Source organism: Natrix helvetica (genome assembly GCF_964273705.1).
Source record: "Natrix helvetica genome assembly, chromosome: 1".
In the NCBI taxonomy this organism is placed as follows: Eukaryota; Metazoa; Chordata; class Lepidosauria; order Squamata; family Natricidae; genus Natrix; species Natrix helvetica.
In genome coordinates this window covers 284,174,595-284,197,731 of record NC_138548.1, presented here as the reverse complement: position 1 = coordinate 284,197,731, position 23,137 = coordinate 284,174,595, and the positions used below count along the sequence as shown (strand labels likewise).

The following is a 23,137-nucleotide window of genomic DNA, read 5'->3' as shown; positions in this document are numbered from 1 at the left end:
ATTTTTCTCTTTATCTCGTTCCACAATTTATCTTCAATATTTCAATTTATGCAGTTTTTCAATATTTTCATATATAGATATCAATGATAGCAATGCCATATTCCTAAATAGAATCCGTGATATTCGTCTAGATTATTTGTAACAGACACTCTGCAAATTACCTTTTTTTCAAGTTGTACTTTAATTATAATTCAGTTGAATTTGAATCCTCTTGGCCTCTAGGAAGAGTATAAGTCAGACATAGTTGTAATCAGCTTTGTGTATCCAGTCTTAAAATCAGATAATATAAATTGCACAGTTTGCAAAACAGGGATTAAGTCACATTAGCATTCAGATGACTCTAAAGTAATGTTATAACTATGTCTGTGTATCAGTAGTTGTATCCCAAAGGTTGTGTACACATATTACAAAATAAGGAACATAGTCAACTACATTACGGAAATGGATAGCACTGTATAGGACACATCTTCCCACATTATATATAGCTTAATGAGGTTTGAATCTGAATTCTACACTTTTCACTAAGAACATAAAATTGGACACTGGTCCATCTAGTCCAGCAGTCTGTTTTAAGAGTGGTCAACTGACTACAAAAGAAAGCCAACTATTCTACCAGGTCTTCAGAGGTAGTTGGATTGTTAATAGCCATGATGACTACTCATGTGGATACAAAGACAAGTTAACTGAGGTAATTAATATCATTTCTGATTTGCTTATGAATGAAGGCTACTTTGGAACCTAATAACTATCTGTCTTAATTCTTTCCATTTGTACCTTATTAAAATAAGGGAAAGTAGATCAGAAATGGAAAATTTTGTTCAAACTTTTCTAATTTTGAATTCATATATTAAAATCTTTCTTTTTGCAATTCATTAACAGTCTTAATGGTTCAATGTAAGCCACATGTGAGTGTCTTTCTATTTGTAGGGAGGATTTTCAGCGCCAGAGCGAGCTTCCCAGGGTCTCCCCTACACTTCCTAATTGGGACACCATCCACTTAATGATTGCAACCAGAATTGCTAGGATTACGGTCATTGAAGAAAGAAATCTGTGCTCTGTTTCTGCACCCTGCCCAAATTGTTCAGTTCCACTCAGCAGGCAGGTCTTTCAATTAGTCCCCAGAGATAAGAGGGAATCCTCTTGATAGGCAGCAGCAACCTTTCCTTCCGACTTCCCCACTGACTTTCTGAGGAAGCTGGCAGAGATTGTAAAATTGTGGAGCTTTGTAACTGGTTGTAAGTGAGAACTGGTTGCCAAGTACCCATATTGCAATCATGTAACTGCAGGGGGGGGGGATAATGCAACATTTTATGACAGCCGGAAGGACTTTATAGGCCATAAAGCACCCTTTCCCAGTCCATCATAACTTTGGATGATTGTTAAAACGGCTGTCATAAATTAAGGATTACATGTAGAAAAATAGTAGAAGATTGATCTTTCCAAAAGTTAAGGGTTTTACCTAGAGCAGTGGTTCTCAACCTGTGGGTCGGGACCCCTTTGGGGGTCGAACGACCCTTTCACAGGGGTCACCTAAGACCATCGGAAAATACATATTTTTGAAAAAATACGGAAAACATAAAATAATGTTATGGTTAGGGGTCACCACAACATGAGGAACTGTATTAAAGGGTCGCGGCATTAGGAAGGTTGAGAACCACTGACCTAGAGGCATAGCTGTGCAAAAGGACTTAGGAAGTGAATGGGCCTAGTGATGGAATCAGCATCTGATGGGAAAACAAAAAAAAAGTATATATTGAGCTTTTCTGTAAAATGATATAAATGACATCAGATTACATCTTTTTAAATAGGTGATTTGTAGAAGTTTGAAATTACTCTTAAATTGCTTTTCATTATATCATGGAAACTTTCCAACTTGGATATCCAGAATCTCTCTAGCTTGGGAAAAATATGCATTACAAATGGATTCTGAATAACTGATCATAGTTGACAGATGGTAATGGAAAACTATTGATAATTAAACTTGCTGACATAGTTGTCTATGTCCCTTAAAATGCTGATTGATAAATCAGGCACTTTAGGTGTATAGTAGTATTCCTTACTTCCAGTAACTATTGGAATGTGCTTTGGATAGCTTAGTGATTTCTTAAATAATTTTTATAGGACTGTCCAGGTTAGTCCTTGGCTTACAACCATTTGTTTAGTGACCCTATGAAGTTGCACCAGCACTGAAAAAATGACTTATGATTGGTTTTCACACTTAATCATTGTTACAACATACCCATGGTCACATGATCAAAATTTAGGCGCTTAATAATTGGCCAGTATTTGTGACAGTTGCACTGTCCCATGGTCATGTAATCACCATTTGTATCTTTCCCAGCTGGCTTTTACAGGCAAAGTCAATGTGGGAAACCAGATTCACTTAACAATCACATGATTCACTTTACAACTCCAGTGATTCACTTAACAGCTGTGGCAAAACAGATTGTAAAATGGGGCAAAACTCGCTTAATAACTGCCTTGTTTAGCAACAAAAATGATGGGCTCAATTGTGGTCGTAAGTCAAAAGAATACCTGTAATTTGATGTTGGGGTAATTTTTAAGTATTTAAGAGTTAAGTAACATACCTCAATTTATGCTTTGTTTTTCTTAATGTTTCTTGCATGTCTAATTAAAAGATGAGTAGAAGAAGATGACATGGTAATTATCCTGACTTTTATTCTAGCATGAAAACTGATCTGGTAGTCCCAAGATTCATAAAATGTACATTAGGCGAAAGTTCTGCTGGTAGAAGATAAGAGATATTAGGCACAGATCATTTGTTATTATGATATCTACTCTGGAGACCCTTTTGTTTGTGACATTGCAGTGGAAGTCATTAATAGGCTTCATACAATTAAAAGTAGCATACTCCTAATCAGGAAAAAAAAAATCTAACCTAACAATAAAAGAGAGCTGGACCTTCCTCCAAGCCCTCACATAATGGAATATTATGATTTTTTTGGTCACTATTAACTTTTTCTTTCTGATTTCTTTTTATTCAGTGAATAGATGAATGCTCACTCCAGTATTGAGGATTTCAAATGTAAGAGGAAAGAGGAAAAGGATTATTGTGGGCAATAAAGCCTAAAGATAGCTTATCAGTTAAGGCCACAAATAACAGAAGTTCGAATAGCATAAATGAATACAATGAAGCAGTTTATATCCCAAGAGTATACCATGGTATAATATCATGTGCTGCGGGTGGGTGTTGCATTAGTTTTGTGACATTCAATCGTGTCTTTCATCTTGTCTTTTTGAACTTAATAAACTACTGGTAGTATATGACCTTGAAATCATAGCAGCTCTGTTGCTGATTTAATATAATAGTAAGCAAGTGGCTGAAACACTGCACTTTAAATATGATATTAAAGCAGTGTCACAATAAAGAACACAAACAAGAACCCTTATAATAATACATTAAGTGGAATCCATTAATTAGGAAAATCTTAAGTTTGGAAAATTGGTCTTAGCATGAAAAACAACAGTGTTGTATTCAATTAAGAGCTAATGAAGTGATTCATTAGTATTCAGATCAAACTCAAGATCTGAGGTTTAAGTATATGAAATGTTTTACATAAAAGTTCAGCTGAAGTTGAAAGGTTGTGGAAGATTGCAATAATTCTCCCATTTTTATGAACTAGTTAAAATATTGTGATGTGTGCACTGTATATGTACTTTCAGATCGAACTTGCTTTCCGGTGGATTACACAGACATATCTCTGCAGTTTTCTTAGCAACATGAAAGTCATTGCCTTCTGGGATTCCACCCCCACCCCCATTTTTCAGTTTAGCCATGATTTTCTCATGAACTTTCATCCAATCCCATCCTAGTGTAAAATAACCTCTCTTTAATCATTAAAAGAGTCATGCCCATTTCACAAGGTTCTGTGGCTGTTTTGTAAGGTCTTTCCAACTGTCTTTGGATGCATTTGTATTCACAATCATTTGTATTCAAGGAAGGAATTTTGCTTGCACCTGGAGAATAAATCACCCAGATCCAGTTGTATGCCAAGCATGATGCAAGCCCTATTGAGATGCTCAGGGAACAGACTTACCCAGTTAAGCCGTGGACTCACAGCTCTTGCTCAGACAGCAGGTAGCAATCATGGCTACAGAGACCTTTGCTCAACTTTGTGTTGTCCACCAGTTATACCCTTTCCTGGATAGGGAGCTCTTCCTTTTATCACTCACATCCTGGACATCTCCAATTTGGACTATTGCAATGCACTCCACATGAGACTAGCCTGGAACAGTTCCAGAAGCTTTAGCTCGTAAGAATGTAACCACGCAACCACTGGGACACCCAGGGACAGTACTTGTAATACCTCTGCTTTGAGGCCTGAATTGGATGCCACATCCACCTCAAGGAATTGATTATGATCTTAAAACCCTAGATCTGGGATGGAGAACCTATGGCACGGGTGCCACAGGTGGCATGCGGATCCATTTGTCAGGACACGTGAGGTGTTGCACTGTCAGTTCAGCCTTTATAAAAGCCATTTTTGCCCTCCCCAAGTTCCAGAGTCTTGATAAGAGCCTGGGGAGGGCAAAAAGAGCCTCCCCCCACAGAGGCCATCCGGAGGCTTCAGGAGCTTTCCTGAAGCCTCCAGAGTAAAAAAACCTGGCCCTATGGGCAAACCGGAAGTTTAGGGTCAGTTTAAGCCCTCTGGAGGCTTCAGGGAAGCCTCCTGAAGATCCCTGAAGCCTCCGGAGGGCCTCGGGGGGGGGGGGGAAGGCTGTTTTTGCCCTCCCCAGGCTCCTATAAAGCCTCTGGAGCCTGGGAAGGGCAAAAAAAGCATGCAAAAAATGGGGGGGGGGGTCGCGCCTCTCATGCATGCATACACACTGGAGGGGTTGCACGTTGCATTATGGGTGCAGTACTCCTGCGCACGACCCCCCCTTATGGCACGCGAGCCAAAAAAGTTTCGCCATCGCTGCCCTAAATGGTATGGGCCAGGAGTGGGTTCCTGTTAGTTGTAACCTCTTCTATAGAGCGGTTCCACAAATCTACAGTGCCGTTTAGAACCAGTTCCAGCTCCCTCCCCCCACCCGTCCTCACATCATCAAGATGAAGAGTGAGAGGAGGAATTCTGGGAGTTGAAGTCCACAAATCTTAAAGCTGTCAAGTTTGAACATCCCTGGGTTTTTATTTCTAAAGGGTTAGGGGTGCAAGGGTCTTGTAACTTGACAGCCCTAAGACTTGCACAGTTCAATGCCAGAGTTCCTGAGCCAACATGACTGGAGGAGGAATTCTGGGAGTTGAAGTCCACAAGTCTTAAAGCTGTTAAGTTTGAACACACCTGTTTTGTTTTTTTCTAAAGGGTTAGGGGTGCAAGGGTCTTGTAACTTGACAGCTTTAAGACTTGCGTGGTTCAAATGCCAGAGTTTCTGAGCCAACATTTTGGTTGCTAAGCAAGAGCGTTGTTAAGTGAGTTTCACCACATTTTACAAGTTGGCCACGCCCACCCAGTCACATAGCTGGCAAGCCACTCCTACCCGGTCACATGGCGGGCAAGCCACTACCACAAAGCAGGCCACACCTAAAGAAGAGGTTCTAAAAATTTTTGAAACCCACCACTGGTATGGGCCCAGGTTACATATGGAACCATTTTTACATCACCCTGATCCATCCGGTCAGGCAGGGAAGAGGGTATGTTGTGGACTCTGCCAATTAAAGAATTTTAATTGATGGGTCCAGCAAGAGAGCCTTCTCTGCTGCTGCCCCCACCCTTTGGAACATACTCCCCCAGAGTATGGTGAGGCAGGTCCCCATTCTCCTTGACTTTTGGAAATTATGCTAATTGATATTTGGTAATTAGAAAATATTTTGATCAATGTAGGAGTTTTGTTTAAATTGCATAATTAAATTCGAACCAGGATTCTATATTTTTAGTTCCAGATCGTTTAGGATGTGACCCACGAACACGGTTTCAAGTTCCTCCAAATACAAAGCAGTGGATTGCTCTGTTGCAGCGAGGAAATTGTACATTTAAACAAAAAATTCTGAGAGCAGCTTCACATAATGCTTCAGCTGTGGTAATTTACAACAATGTATCTGGCAATGAGCCTGTTACCATGACTCATCAAGGTAAGAATTCAGATATCAGACCTTCCTTTCAGCTTAGGCCATTTCATCTATTATTTGCAGCTTTTAAAAAGGTATATTTAATTAAAACTGCAGGTTGTGATTAATTATATAAATAAATGCTACTAGTTGTCATTCTGAGCCAAATAATGCCCAAGGTAGCCCTGCTTCCCATTCATTCCAGTTTTACCCTGATGGAGTGGATTTGAAGTGAAAGTTTAATCATGGTTTTATTGTCAGTTTATTTTGTAATAATTAAATATCTTAGTTAATAATTACTGCTGTTGTTGGCCTTCAACCTTTTTCTAGTCAATGCTATCAGATAACCTTGAATTCTGGGTTTTTAAGATAATTTTTCTTATGGATTTTCCACAAACTAATATATTACAATAAATGTATATAATTTATAAGCATTATTTCATTGGGTTTTTTCTATAAAGAACAGTTTGATCTATAATGAAAGTTCTTTTCTGCTAACTGTCCCAGTTTTACAGTTTTCCTAAATTTCTCAGTCTTGTTCACAGACTCAAAAATTCATAAAGCCAATATTTTGAAATGGTTGCATTTTCAAGTTTTAATTTACTTTGTGGTTTAATTTGTTATTTTTGGTGCTGCCTTACATTGGAGTAAACTCCATGTTTTGGAGAAAGAAATGGAAGATCATTTAATCATTTTTATTTCCTGAAGATGATGAACTTAGAACTGAGAAGATGAATATTTTTAAATTTTCATCTTTTCCTGTTATTATAATTAGCAGTTAAGATATACCATATATCATTATAGTAAGGAGATACTTGTGACATATATGAATATATTACTTAGAAGATTTTGGTTATTTTCTGGTTTCTTATCTTATTAATTATAGCTGTTTTAAAGACCCTAAACTTAATAAGATTTTTTTGTTTCTAATTGCATTATGTATAGTTGGAAAAATTCATAATGTACAGTAGCATATCACTCAAATGGTTTCTCCTGTATATTTTTTTGTTTATTGTAGGAACTGGAGACATTGTTACGGTCATGATCACTGAAATGAAGGTTAAAGAAATCTTGAATTATTTAGAAAAAAATATGTCGGTCCTAATTGCAATAGCCGTGGGAACACGCCATCCAAGCAAAAATGTTAATCGAAGTTCCCTTGTCTTTGTATCCGTATCATTTATAGTTTTGATGATAATTTCTTCAGCATGGCTAATATTTTATTTCATTCAGAAGATCAGATATACCAGTGCACATGATCGAAACCAGGTAATTATGAGGAATTTGAAGTTTTATCTAGTGTTAATGCCTCAATGCCTTGATTCTTAGTATGTATATTAAGAATGCAAAAGGAGCTTTGCTGAATGTTTGCTTTTTTAATTTATAAAACAAAAATAATGCTTTTGTGGCAGGAAATGTATTAACTTTAAAAGATCTCCTGCTTGGGTGAGCTATTTTTCCGTTCTGTTTTTAATGTCATAAAAAACCCTCGGTTTCTGGTAAAAAGAATGAATTTAATCCTGGGAGTTGCAATTAAGTGAATATAAGAATATTATATAAGACGTGCATTCAGTCATAGTAACTATGTATTATTGTTGTTCAGCAAAAAAAAAAGATTCACTCTGAATGGGCTACTTTTAAAGGGTTTTTAAAAGAATGGCATTACCATATTTATGAAAAGTGTCTCTCCATCCTGCATATAAAACAATAAAGTATTCTTTATGAAAAGTATCTATTCTACTTTCAGAGTGGAAGTTCCTATCTTTGCCCCATTAAATTGTAAGGACTTCGAGTGGGACTTTAAGCTGATGTTTTTAAGGGATAAGGACAAATGGAATCATTATTAAATACAGAACAGATTCTGTTAATTGTTCTGAAAAGTACAATGCCATTTGTTAAGGATTAGTTTAGCATCTGTTGGATTGTAATGTAATCTTTACTTTTATAGATATGAAATGCAGTTGTCATTTCTCTGGCATTAAAACATTGTAAATATATTGTATTGGCTAGCAATATCAAAGCTCTATTAAAAGATTTGTTCTTTTGTATTACTGCTTAGTTTTCTTTTTATCTCAGAAACTATAGCTCTATGTTAAAGTACTGTAATTAATTTGAATTTGAAAGGAGCTTGAATACTAAGATCACTGATACCTGAGAATCTAAAATGGCTGCTTTAGTTACAGTCAAATTTTAAAAACTCAAGTCAAACATCAAACAAATTCTGTGATATAAAACTATCCCTGAAGTTTTCTTCATAACAATATAAAAGTGGTTTTCATAGCTTTCTTCATGTCTTCTTTTGGTTTTTTTACTTCCCACTCCAGCTGAAAAGATTTCCTTGTGGTCTCCAAATATTAGCTAGGTCTGAACTTGGAATTCTAACAAAAACAGTTAGCTGCACCCATTCAGTTTCACAAAAGAGAATAAAACATGTTTATATACAAGCACTGATCTACCACTGTATATGCAGTTTTCCTCTACAATATCAGCTACAACTTTGAGGTCTTTCAGATAAAATGACTGATATAACTCCATCTAAAAATACACTGCACTAGCATATTAGACTAAGAGTAGGGCCATTTTGAAATTGGTAGGAAGAGGAATGAATTTACTCTTAGTTTTGAAAGCTCCACTCTAGAATGTTACTATTTTTCATATGTGAATATAAATATATATTCATGACTGTATATAGATCGCTGTCTCTCTGTACACACGCAAAGTTTTGTTGATTTTTTTCAATAATTTTGTTCCTTAGTTTTGAAGCTTAGTAATCATATGTTATACTGAATACACATTAATACACATTAACTGTTTACATTAGCATAGGCCAAATCGGTATTTTATTTTTCCACCAAATAGATGTTTTTGGTCTTTTAACTAATTCCCTCCTTACACAATGGATATCTTTTCTCTTGTTTGCCATTAATATTTAATCAAGTACACAGGTAGTCCTCAATTTACAAGCAATCATTTAGTGACTGTTCGAAGTTACAATGGCATTGAAAAAAGTGACTTATGGCCAGTCCTCGCACTTACAACAGTCACAGCATCCTCATGGTCAAAATTTGGGCACTTGGCAATCAGCATCTTATTTATGACAGCATCCCAGAATCATGTAATCCCCATTTGCAACCTTGCTACTCTGCTTCCAACAAGCAAAGTCAATTTCGAAGCCAGATTCACTTAACAATTGCAGTGATTTGCTTAACATCCTTGGCAAAAAACGGTCATAAAATCAGGCATGACTCACACCTTGCTTAGGAATAGAAATTCTGGTCCCAATTGTGGTTGTAAATTGAGGACTGTAGGGTATGGGATGTGAAAATAATGGAAATTTGATTAACAGATTGGAAGAGCACCAGCAGGGAAAGAAAGAAAGAAATAGTGATATAAAATTGGTTTACTCTGTGTGAACTATACTTATTCTTTAGAGTGCTAGAGAATTTTCGTTTTAAATTCAGGCTATTGGTTGAGAAAAAGTGCCTTGTCATTCAGACTGTTTGTGAGATACGATATTGTTATTAGTTGCCTAAATATAAATATCCAAGCATTCTTTATAACAATTAACTGCTGTGGCAGGAGGGGAATTTTAAGTCAGGATAAGAAATTCTGCAGTCCTGAAGGAAGAGGGGACTCTGGGTCTGCAATTCCCCCCCCCCCCCCCCCCGGTTCCCTTCACAAGAGGGAAGTTGCAGAAGATACTTTCTAGCTGGCAGTCATACCACAATGGATATAGGCTATAGAGCATCTCTCCTTTATGCGGATAAAGTCTCCTTTGGTGTTAGTTGTCTAATCCAGAGGTTCTGCCAGTAATTACCACCAAAATAGGTTTTCCCTACCTTCTCTTATTCCATGAGCAATCATTGCAGATATATTCTCTCTTCTGCTTCACTGTATATCCTTGAGCTGAATATCTTTTACTGGCTTTCACATTAGATAAGAAAATTTTAGAGCTCCCATGCAGAAGACCCAGGCTCTCTTGTGAAATAAAATATGGTTTATTTGGTCAATTATTAGCAAATATCCCACATGGAAAAGCCATAGACTTTGTGCAGGTTCAAAAATCCTACACTAATAATATTAGAAAATCCTTTGTAATTCTCATTGTTTCCAGAAGAAACTAAGATTGATCTTTAGTTTGAATATTGGTTATTGAAGTTCCCTTGTTTTGTGTACAAAGCAATAGTCATATAGTTATATTTCTCATTGTGTTATTTTTCATTGTTTATTTTATTATTCTATTATCTTACAGTTGTTCACACTTTTTTCCTTTTTATTTTTATAAGCTATCTAGGGTAGCCCCATGACAGGCAGCAAATCAATCAATCAATCAATCAATCACTCCTAACTTCCTACATCAGAATTCATGAAGTTAGAAATCCTTCAGATATTAATTAAAGCAAATAGGGAAACCAGTAGTATATGAGTTTCGTAGTTCATAAACTTCACAGTTTATGTCTTTGGTATCTCCTCTCCAATTACAACATGTGTGTAATTACATAAAAATAGTCACCATCTTAAAATAACCACTTTTCTGACAGGATTTACTGACTTGTAGCTGTGATGGGTTAGCTACAAGAAGTGTGTACTTAAAGGGGAATATAAAAGGAACAAACTGGTAGTATTTTCAGAAAAGTTTTTATTGAAATCGGAAAGGATGTTAAAAAAAGAGTTATAGTTTAATTAACAAGGATTACACCTCTAATTAAGGGTGCACAATATGTTAGAGTTATATCTGCTAATAGCAATAGCAGTGATACAAAGTTTCAGTGACGTGCGGTGAGGTTTACAGCTGGTGAGGCAGCAATTTTTTTAGACTTGTGGACTTCAACTCCCAGAATTCCACAGTCAGGCATGCTCAGTTGCGACCTGCCGCCCTCCGCCCTGGGATTCGGCCACGGCACCGCCTGACAGAGCTGCGCGGAATCCGGGGCGCACTTGTCGGGCGAGGGCAGCGCAGATGGGGAGCGGACGGAGCGGAGGAAGCTTCTCCCCCCCCCACTTCCCACACCCGAAAGAACAAAGGGAACCTCTGTCGCCGCCCGGGCAACCTGGCCGGCCTCTCTCGCAGCGGCTCTCTGGTGCCGAGCTTGGGAGTCCCTGGAGGAGCTGGCGGGGGCTGCAAGCACCGCAGGCTGGACTGGAGCCTCAAGTCTAGGGCAGCGAGTCATTCGATAGGAAACTTGCCTCTTGGAAGGAATGACTCGGCTTGGCTCCTGCTTTGTCTCTCCTGCCTCTTCACTTCTCCGTTCGGTCGTTGGGCGGCAGATTGAAAGCGGGAGCCAAGCTGGGTCATTCCTCCCAAAAGGCAAGTTTCCCATCGAATGACTCGCTGCCCTGATGATGAGAGGTTAGGCTGTGCCTCACTTGCCTCACCTGACTGCACGTCACTGCAAAGTTTCAATAGATAGTTTAATTGATTTATTGCTATCCCATGATAGCAATAAATTATATTATGGAAATACTTCTGAAAGGAAGTATCAAATAATATTGTGCTATTTCTTCAGGCTAATGCTAAAACTTCCATATTATTCCAAAGTCAACCCCTTTTGTTACAAATATATATATTTGTATGCAGAGATTTTAAAAACAGAATGCATAAGAAATACATTTTAAAAAACACTTCTGGGAATTATATGATACAAAATATTCTGTAGATTTTGCCAGTGTATTCAAAAGTTCATGCTTTGACAATGTTAGTAGAAATGTACGGGAATTCAGGTACTATACTGTTTTTCATCTTATTTATATTACACATTCCAATAGGGATAAAGTCAATTTGTCTGACTTTAAAATAACTATGTTCATAGTGTTTAATTATTTCTATTTTCAAACTTTTTATCATGCTTTTTTCATCTCTTTGCCATTTAAAAAATGTAGCATGTAAGCACTTGGAATGAAGTGATCCCATATATACAGCATTCTGCATTTGAGATATCTATATCAAATAACTATTCTGTAGGTTAAAAACTTAAGACCTTTTCTTTCTCCAGTATTTTATGAAGGTTGAAAAAACTTAATGAAAATTTTATGTGGTTTAAAAAGCTTGTCTTATTAAACTTTCATGAAGAAATAGCAACAGCTAAAGAACAGTTGAAAATGTTTAGCTGTTTTAAAGGAGAAAACAGTTGTTACTGCTCTGGTTGCATGTAACTGATGCACACAAACACAATGCTTGTAATGGTCACACAAAATAATTACTTCAGCTGAGGTTCACAGATTTAAAATACTACTTATATGGAATAATGTAACCATAACTAATTAGGACCAGATTGATATGGCATAAAAAAATTCCAATAATAAGCTAGATACAACAATGCAAATACTACAATTTAAAGATAAATAAAATTGGGATAAAATAGTTTATTTAATTCTTTTTAAAGGAAAGATTTTAGAGAAAGATTTGACAGTTGAAATGTTCTTTACAGAAAGATTAGACCTAAATGAAGCAAGGAACAATTTACATCCAAGCTAAATAACAACAAATCCTCACTCTACTCCCAACTTTTTCAACTTTTTTGTTTCAAGTATATTTCATTATTCTTCATTATCTATAGTAGTAAACTAACTGAACCTTCCCTTGGACTTGTATATTGAGGACTATGTTGCAGACAACAGTTTACATTTCTTACTAATTTGGTTTCCATTAAATAGGAGATTCATGTTTTTGGTTAAAGAGATTTTAATTACAAAAATATCCTTGTTTCTAGATCCCCCTAGAATGTGTCTCTACATGTGGATGGATAGGTAGAATAAGTGAAATATTGTAAAGAACCAGCTATAGTAAGCATCAAAGCAAATGTAAGAAGTGCAATTTTGGTAATACTTAATCACTCTGTTGTTTCTCTTTTTTTCTAAGCGTCGTCTTGGAGATGCTGCCAAAAAAGCTGTTGGTAAACTAACAGCAAGAACTGTAAAGAAAGGTGATAAGGTATCACTCTGTTACTTTATTAGAAAATCTGTCATTAGCCTTTGGCTATGTCTTCTTCCCAATGTATTTACCTCAGTACTATGATTGGTCCGTTTTTTGTTTTCAGTAATTATTCACAGGGCTATTGTCAGTACATCTCCTCTGTTTATGTATTTTTCCTAGCCTATTGCCCTAGTTATGTCCTTTACAGACAGAAAGAATATTTTAAATTTTCATAACCCGATTTGCTCTTGCTGATTTGTGGGAGCAAAGTTGTGTAGTAATTAAGATGTTAGACTGGCATTGGGGAGAATCGGATCAAGTTTATCCTCAGCCATGGAAGTTCACTGAGTGCCTTGTATAACCCCTTGCATTCCTGAAGGAAAGGTGGGCACAAAAATAATACACGATTAAACTAATTTTGAAATAATTTGTATGTAATGAATATTGACGTACTATTTTATACTTTGTTAACATTCATAATTTTCATTTACTGATTGCCTTTAGTAATGCCTCTATGTTTTATGTATTATATACAAGATTGCCAAGAGATTATCAGGAAATATACCAGTCGGGTTTTGAGCCAATGCTGTTTTTCTGGAAAAATAAATAAATAAGGATTCTCTGTGTATGCAAATCAGTTCTAGATTTTGTTGTTGAATTGTCCCAAACCTGTCCTATTGCCCCTTTATAAAGATAAAATTTAATAGCAAAAATGTGCTAATGCATGTTTTGGAATTCTCTTAACAGAGAGGTAAATCCAAAGTAAAAAGACATCAAGTTTATAATGCAGCAGCAGATGTGCTTATTGTTGGCAGGCATATAGAATGTATCTGCCATTCATCAGTATTAACAACCAAGAGTCAGAATATGAAATAGTTTTTGTCTATTTGCAACACTGAGATTGCTAATTTTATAGCATTTAGGGGGAAGGGGCTTTGTTCTTATATTAAGTGAAAAAAGTATACACATTATATATGCCACAATTGAAGATTATAATCTAAAGTAAAGGTCCTTAAATTATAAAATAATCATGGTTTTTAGAAACATTATTCCTAGATTGATGTGAGCAGTACATAGCTGTTAGTTTGCCAAAGAAACAAAGCAGTTAAATGGGAAATCCTTTCTTAAGTCCTAATATTTGTATAGTCCTACTGATAAATTTTGTGACTCAGAAAAGACATTTAATTTTATACAGAATTGGGCAGCAGGAAGATGTTTATTTGAATAACTCAGATTTTAAGGACATGTATTCCTTTTTACCACTTACAGTAATTACATCACTGGAACTTTCATAAGGAGTCTGCAACTAATGTTTCAGTTTTGTGATAATATTAATATTAAGATGACAGTTAATTCAGATTGTATTAAATAAAATCGTTGTATGGTTTATTTTTATGATCTTTGCATGTTGTATTCTGGCTCTCAGGATGGAAAAATTGAAGTAGGCAGGACTCAGCAATTTCAGGCAAAACAAAACTGATATGTAAATCTGAAATGGGTAGTTGCTGATGCTCAGATTTCAAAAAGGAGGAAGGAAAAGGTTTCAGATTTAAACCTTGAGGCTGATTTGTGCATACAGAGCTTGATCCTGTGTTCCTTGTTACACAGATTTTCTGCATGTGTAAGACTTTTTCCTACTTGCAGTAAAGAATCTAAAGCCATGCTTCTTCTGCTATTGTATGTGAAACTGAGTTTCTAAACACTTTGTAATTATGCCTGGCAAAATCTGACACAGGGATAAAAATGAGAGATTCTAAAATAAGCTCCCTTGAGCTTCTGGAAGAAAGGTGGGATAGAAATCTTGTAAGTAAATAAACATAGACAGAGCTAAAACCATTCTAGCTCTTCTGTCCATTTGCTGCTTGCTAAAAGTATTCTGCTGTAAATAGATCTTACTGGAATTTTCACTTTGTTCATTTTAGGAAACAGATCCAGACTTTGATCACTGCGCTGTTTGCATTGAAAGCTATAAGCAAAACGATGTTGTACGCATTCTACCATGCAAGTAAGCCAATAGTTTCTTTTCTGATATTTATTTTATTCTTCAAAATAAATTAATTGCATTTTTAAATTGTTTTGCTACTCCTGTCATTAGAAATTCTGGGATTAGGAGGCCTTAGTTATGATTTTCTTTCTGATGAGCATAAATATTTTCATCAGTGCACTGATGATGTTACCTAGTTTGGGTAATGAAACTTCTGGAAGAAAACAAGCAAACTCAGAGAACACCAAGGATCCCCCCATTTCAAATCTGAGCTACACATATTCTCCTTTATTGGTATGGCTCTTTATATATATATATCCTGTTCAAGTTTGAGGTCAACTTTCATATATCATTCCTTCCATTGCTATTCCAGTCTCAATTTACTGTTAGGCTTCAGCTTTTAATTTATAGGGACATCAAAACATGCAAGATTGACTATTTTATCCAGATAATAATAATAATTGGTTTTTTAGATTTCTTTTTCATTCTTAGGTAGTTTTTCCTTCTATCTTTCACTTTTAGAATATTTAGAATAGTTGTTCTTATAGGGTTTTTTTCTACTTTGGTACACCACCCACAGTCCACTACAGTTAGGCATCCAATAGATTTAAATAAATAATAACAAAATAATGAAGAATAAAAGGAGCTAATTTTCCCATATAAGTCAAGCAAAAATAGTCCCATGTACCCCAAACACTGCAATAGTTTACAATAGCAAATATACTTTACTAATACAGTCTTGTGTTTAGATGGCTGTCTTTTAACTGCTGATAGATTAAATGTGAATAGGATATTTTAAATCCGTTTGCACTAGTTTCTTTTCTTGGCCTTTGACTTTCTTTTAGTTAAGTGGAAGAAGTCTTGCTAATGATATACAGTTTAGTTCCCTGCAAAATGTAAGACCATTTCTACTGGATGCCCCAAGCTTTTTTTTAGTTTCAAAATAATAATTTAAGTAAATGGTACTTTCTGGAGAATATAGTTTGCAATCCCAAAGGATATGTGCAATGTCTTTAACAACTGATGTGCCATAGATACACAGTTTTTCTTTAAGTGGAACTTCATGGTACCTTCTGGAATTTGAATGGGGAATCCATATTGTGAGATGGTATTTAAATGATTAAAATACTGCACTTCGGTGTTGCCAATTGCTTAATAACAATCTTAAAGTCATTTCCAAAAATAAAACAAATAGATATCTTCAGAATTATTGTAGATAATGTCACATAATGTCACTGCTTAGTGTGAGTGAGAGAGTAAGAAAGAAAGAAATTGAATGAGGCAATCAAATAATGGATTATTGCCTAAAGATAAGGCACAAAAATATAAGATAGAGCCAAATGAATTTTTATATATTGACATACATATTTGGGCAGTATAAAAGAAAGAGAAACGTGTATATACAGCTGTGACATATTTTTCATTAATAAGCCTTGTACAGTCAGATATTAGCTCATTTACTTCCTTCTTTCTTCATGTTTACTTTTTTCTTTCAGAAAAATAACAATAGAAGCAAATATATATATTTGAAATATGCAAGGCATAAGTTTCAATTATAATGTATATAAGGAAACGTTAATATAGTTAAAAGTACCAATCTCAGTTTATTAAAACTCCCAGACAAATTATTCAGAATGCTAATCAATAATATTAAAACCTCTGCCATATATTGATGGTTTACAATTATTCCCATTTATTTTTAGGCATGTTTTTCATAAAACCTGTGTAGACCCATGGCTAAGTGAGCACTGTACCTGTCCTATGTGTAAACTGAATATTTTGAAGGCCTTGGGAATTGTGGTGAGTTGAAGCTTTACAAAAACAGTTAATACTGTTGAAGTATGCATTCTAAAATACCTCAAATCACAAATTCATCTAACAAGAGACAGGTTCCAAGGTGTGTTAGTTGATTGCATGAAATAGCCATGCTAAACAGTACATTTGGAACTAATAACTCAAAAAATCTTTCATTATTCAGGATTGTTTTTGTTAGTTACAGCTTGACATTTTCTGCCAAAACCCTTAGTCATGAAAAAGCCAAAATAAAACTTGATTAAATTGACATAAAGTAATCCATGAGTAATTGCTGTCTTCTGTAACATACCTATTTCACAAAGCAAATTTGTCCTATTAAAAGACATTTTAACTAGATTAATCCATTAAAAACATTTTAATCTAATTTCCTTACTAAGTTTAAAGATTTATTTATTATTTCTGGGTTTGTTGGTGCTAGAAATCAAGGCAATTTTCACTAATATACCCATAAAAATATTTATCTTAGACTGATTAAAAAACATGGTCTGAATTTCTTTCCTTTGAAACATTATAACACCATCAAATTAAAGCATAACTCCACTTGGAAGATGCCCATCTCTATTGGAGGAGTGGGGGGAGATTCTGAATAAAGTTGAAACGAATGCAATGTCACTTACTTCATTGGTTATTTTGTTTATATACTACTGGGTTTGTGAACTGTAAAATAGTTTTAATTAATAGATTGTATAATGAAGAAAGATATTCACATAAAACATAAATAAAATAAAACATTGGGGGAGATGCTCAATTTGATAATATTTTCAACCAAGTTCTTAATGATTGGGATTTGCTTGGAATAATTGATCTCCATTTGGTGTTGGTATTTATGTTTCAGATTTCATGATGCTATCTCATTAATGTACATTTTTGCTAACAGTGTAAAAATGGTATACATTAATATGGCAATACTTATTTTCAGACAAATGTACCATGTGCTGACAATATGGCCTTTGACATGGAAAGACTAACCAGAGGCCAGCTAGGTAACAGGGGATCAGTACTTGGTGACCTTAGCAGTGACAGCTCACTCACTCTTGAGCCCCTACGTACTTCTGGTATATCACAATTTCCGCAGGATGGAGAGCTGACTCCAAGGACAGGCGAGATCAACATTGCTGTAACTAGTAAGTAAAATTTGCCTTTAATAGTAGAATCACTGTTCATGTGTTGCTTTAGACTTGTTTCTCTTTAACATAATACATATACTTTTATAGAATCTACCAAATTAAGGAAAATACAAAATTTTATTGTGATAAAAGTTACACTAAATCTGAATAAGACCAACCTCAAAATATTGAACTTAAAAACATTTCTGACAAAATAGAATAATCAACAATTGTGGCATACTATTAAGGAGGACCTATTGTTTAAATCAAGAGAAAGCAGGTTGTCGAAATGTTGTTGGAGTGAATCATACCTCATCATTGGCCTTATTTGCTAGGCCTGATGGAATCTGAAGTTCAACTTTATCCGGCATGTCATGTTTTGCTACCTTAGGCTTTGAAATACTAAACAATTTGTGTAGATAACCTTGGATGTAAATGGTGGTGCTTTCCAGGCTTTCTGCACCTTATCTTTTAATGTTTTAGAGTTAAAATGGGAGATTAGTGTTCTGGAAAACAAAGTTCGAGCCCCATATTTACTTATGGGTCTAGGACAGTGGTGGGCAACCCGCAGCTCGGGAGCCACATGCGGCTCTTTACACCCTTTAATGCGGCTCTTCTGTGTGCCGGGTGCCCGCTCCCCTCCCTCCTCTCAGGCTTCGGAGGGAAGCTTCTGCAAAAGCCCGGGCGAGTGACAACCAATTTTGGTCCTATGACTGCAGAATGCTGCAAAATACCATAAATGCAGGCCAGTTGTTGAGTGTTTCAAATGTGATTGGAACACTCAACAAGGTGACCACAGTGTGTGTGTGTGCGTGAGTGAGTGAGACAGACAGACAGAGAGAGGAACAGAGAGAGGGAGTGAGGGTGGGAATCAGAGAGAGACTGACAGACAGACAGACAGACAGACACACACACACACAGACAGAGAGAGACAGAGAGGGGGAGGGAGGGAGAGAAAGATAGACAGACAGAGAGACACACACAGAGTGAGTGATTAAGTGAATGAGTGAGAGACAGACACACCCACATACACAGAGTGACAGAGAGAGGAAGGGAGGGGAGAGAGACAGAGGGAGAGACAGAGACAGACACACACACAGAGTGAGTGAGAGACAGACAGACAGACACACACACACACACACAGAGTGACAGAGATGGGGGAGGGAGGGAGAGAGAGACAAAGAGCCAGAGAGAGAGAGAGAGAGAGAGAAAAAGAAAAAAAGAAAGAAAGTGGGAGAGAGAGATGAAATTAAAAACAACAACATACAAACCTGACTTACTCAAACTATCCAAGGAAATGCAAGGCCAGTGTTCACATTAGTGGTTGTGACTTTGTCAGTCAATGTCAGGATGTAATTTTCTCTACATTGTAAGGCAAATTTTACGGAATTTAACGTTATCGATAAATAATATCGTTCTAAAGTTTTTGTTTTATTAGTTGTGTTATTTGTATCCTCCCAACCTATGTGGATACTTGCATGCAGAATATTCTCAATAAAAACTTATTGAAACTAAAAACAGTGTACCATCCTATGTATTTTCGGTTTTAAAAATGTGGCTCTCAAAGTAAATTTCAATCGTGGTTTTGGCGAGATTTGGCTCAGTTGAAAAAAAAGGTTGCCCACCACTGGTCTAGGAGGATCCACATGATATAACAATCCACATGATTGTTAGATGAATGCTGAACAACATGGGGGGGAGATAAACTGAGGGAAGTGACCTTGGGGAATAATCAAGGCAAACGGAGGTAGGGCATATTATTTATTACGTAATTTTACTTCAACTTTCCCTACTGGTAAAAGCTCAAATTGGCTACCAAAATTTTAAAAGTAAAAAGCAGAATGTAAAAATTTAAGAGAATAAATTAAAATTAGCATTAAAAGTATAATTAAATTAATTAAATAGAAGTATGGCAGAAGAGGTGCATATTTACAGAATTCCTAAATGCCAAGAAACTGAAGTCCAGATATCCCAATGGAATGTAGATTGAGAACAATGCGAAAAAGAAAAATCTTCGCCCCTATGTTAGAAATTCAAGCCTCTGGCTGCAGGGCTTCTTCTGAAGGACCTGGCCTCTTGATGTTACTGACCAATAGGTTATTAAAAGAAGTCAATATCATTTTCTTAGGTGGTGCTCAGGAAGCAAATGACCTTTCAGTATATGACCTCTGTATCTTGTACCAATTAGCAACTTAGTTACTGCATTTTGAACTAATTGCAACTTTAAGACCATTTTCAAGGGTAGGCCTATATATAGGGGATTGCAGTAGTCAAGATAAAATGAAACCAAATGTGATATCTGTCACAGACAGAAAGGGATACAATTGCAAAACAGGCATAATTGAAGGGAAATTCTTCTCACTACAAGTTGCCACGTGAATTGAGCAACAGTTGAGGATCAAGAATTACTCACATAACGGAGGTATCTGTGAGGATAAAGGTTCATTTTCCGAGCTTGTGGGTTGGTTTCTGAACTTTTCGTTTGGAGTGGGTGTGTCAAGTGAGGGTGTGGTGACAGTCTTGTGATGGGTCAGCTATGGGTTATCAGTGTTTCTTGTCACAAGACCCTCACCTGATACAGCCACACCCGAAAACTTTATAAACAGAACATTGACACTGACATACCCTAAATTCTGCTGAAGATGTTATCTAGTCTGGTAACAAAATGTTCGTAAACCAACCCACTAGCTCGGAAAACGAAACTTTATCCTCATCCTACACATGAGCTACAGATATTCTACCTATTGCAGAGGTATCTGTGTCAGCAGTATGATAACACTATGTTCTAAATTTGTCAGCAGTAATATTTCAGTTAACAGTAACATGTTTTAGACCCAGTTTCCCATTCCCAATATGAATTTTTATTGGATAAATCTGCTGTTTAGATTTATCCAATAAAGACTCCAAAGTTTTTGAACTTCTCAATATCACTTCAGTTTCAAAAAGAACTGAAAATATTTCACCACTGGTGTTGACATAGCAATAATAGATCTAAGATCTGGCCCAGAAAAATATTAAATGTTAGCTCTCAGGAGGCTGTGGCACCATTCTTCTCATGATCTTACATTATGCTCACCCCATTATAGATCATAACTATTTCAAAGTATATAATACCAGAAAATAGTACTTCTATAGGAGATAAGCTTACAGCCAATTCTGATTAAAAATGATTTAGCATTTGATGGGAATTGAGAATACCGTCATAACCAACAAGAAGAAAGTTTAGGGTACAATTAGAAAGATGAACAAAGATCCCCAAACGATGTAACAACATCATAGCATAACAGCCAAATAAATTGACATACTACCACTTGCCCCTAAATGGCAACTCTCCAAATAGAATACAGAAAAATGGCAGGAATTATGATTCAAATGAGTATTTTAAGTGGTAGAAGTAGCAAATTCCACAAAACATGTGAAATCTTATAAATTTGTTGGCCTTAATTATCTGCAAATTGAAAAAACATCTTGGATTGGGCATCATAAAATAGTTGCCGGAATGTTTCAGAAGTATCTGAAATAAATATGCAAGACATGGAGACAATCAGTGTTGCTGCATTGTTTAAATTGGGCAAAGGTTCTTCAGGTCCAAAGAGCTTTTATCCAATCTTACTCCTATGCCAAATCATGCATGCAGTTTTTGATCTCTTGGCACCATATCTGCTTGTTAATCATCACATGGTACTTTACAAGTTGTACAGTTTGACAGAGGATTTTGAACTAATACAAAAATGCAGTCAAAACTGCCACTTTAGTATAGAGCTTGGAGGCAAACACAACCAACCATCCATAGATTTAGTGGAATGGCTTATCAGAAGAAAAGGTGCTGGCACCATTCCTTTTTAACGTTGAAGTGAATGATCTACTAATATATTCAAATAGAAAAAGATTTATATTTGATGATTGTCTAGCTTTGACAATGTAACAAGGAGGTTTATTTAAAGGCAGTGATATAAGTAATTAGAAAAACTGACTACCTGTTATTCTGGCAGTCAAATTAGTCAGTTCCTTGAGCTCCATTATCCCCAAAATTCCCAGTTGCGCTGATAAAGAAGGCACTGACCTCCTTTATCCATTTCTTTTTCATCTGAGGTCATTCTGTACTAGGTTTAGATTGTGATTCAATCATTCTACTTATGATTTAATTTCTGATCTGTATTTTGATTCTGCAAATGGAAGAGAGTAAAATACAGTTTTACCTGTATTTTAATTTAACTGGCAGCATAGTTTAATTTAACTGCCAGGTAGTCAGTTTTTCTAATATTTGTGTCATTGTCTTTAATCTAAAAAAACCTCCCTGTTACAACTGTTAAAGCTAGACAATCATTAGATGCTCTGTCTTGGCTTTGTTAGTTCAGTGTTGATTATACACTGAGAAGCCACTTATTCAACAAAAAGTGACTAGTTATTGAACAACACGTGTTAAATCATCACAAATTGTTTGAAGCCCTTTAAATCCAATGTATTTCATATTGCTGTAATAAGCCCAGCAAATGTTAGAATGGAGAAAATGGCAGCAAAGGAATGATTCGCTTGAAGGTCTTAATGGCCTACATAATCAAATTAATAGATCGAGGGGGAGTGGGTGGGGATACTCTACTAAATCATTGACCAGTGACTGTGGCAAGAGGCATACTGTCAAAATCTACTTTGGATTTTGTTAGGGGAAAATAGTTGCACACTTTTGGACCATACTGTAGCCAACTCACAAGCCTTGAAACAATCACATCCAGTGGAATTTATTTGAGAATTGACTTAAGAATAAGATGGGGGAACGTATCACTCCTACAAAGAGGCATTTATTGTATACCTTAACTTGAGGTCAGTCACATTTTGGGCTATTTAAATATCTGAAAGGGGTAAGAGTTGAATAATCCATGTGAACTGTTGACATCCTTGAGATCTATAAGGAAAAATAAAGAACTGAATTGACAAAATATTATCTATAGGCTCTCAGTGTTCTTTCTTTGGATTTGTACTATCTTGATGTGAGCTGATGTTTTCAAAGCATTGCTAGCTTGCTTTTTGCAAAAAAAAAGTGTTTTGCATGGTAGGGTGATTTAGATTCTTCTCTAAATTACTTTTTATGATCCTCAACAGGTTAATAAATTTATGATAATAGAAGTGGTAATATTTTGCCTTCTGAAAAATGGATGCTTTTCCCCCCTAAGCCTTTTCCTTTATGGCAACTATTTAGTAAGATTATCCATTCTGCTTTCTGAATGTTCAAAATATTTTATGAGCCATATGAG

The 23,137-nt window shown here is 35.9% G+C and overlaps 1 protein-coding gene across 2 annotated transcripts in view; it reads left to right on the top strand.

Annotated features, from left to right (window-relative positions):
• The window catches only part of RNF130 (ring finger protein 130), a 45,904-nt gene that overhangs the window by 5,993 nt on the left and 16,774 nt on the right, over positions 1-23,137 (top strand). For both annotated transcript variants that reach the window (XM_081950054.1, XM_081950053.1), the window contains exons 2-7: positions 5,897-6,091; positions 7,086-7,336; positions 12,927-12,998; positions 14,903-14,985; positions 16,668-16,764; positions 17,699-17,903. In XM_081950054.1, coding sequence (XP_081806180.1) covers positions 5,897-6,091; positions 7,086-7,336; positions 12,927-12,998; positions 14,903-14,985; positions 16,668-16,764; positions 17,699-17,903 — 903 coding nt within the window. The remainder of the gene's footprint in view (positions 1-5,896; positions 6,092-7,085; positions 7,337-12,926; positions 12,999-14,902; positions 14,986-16,667; positions 16,765-17,698; positions 17,904-23,137) is intronic.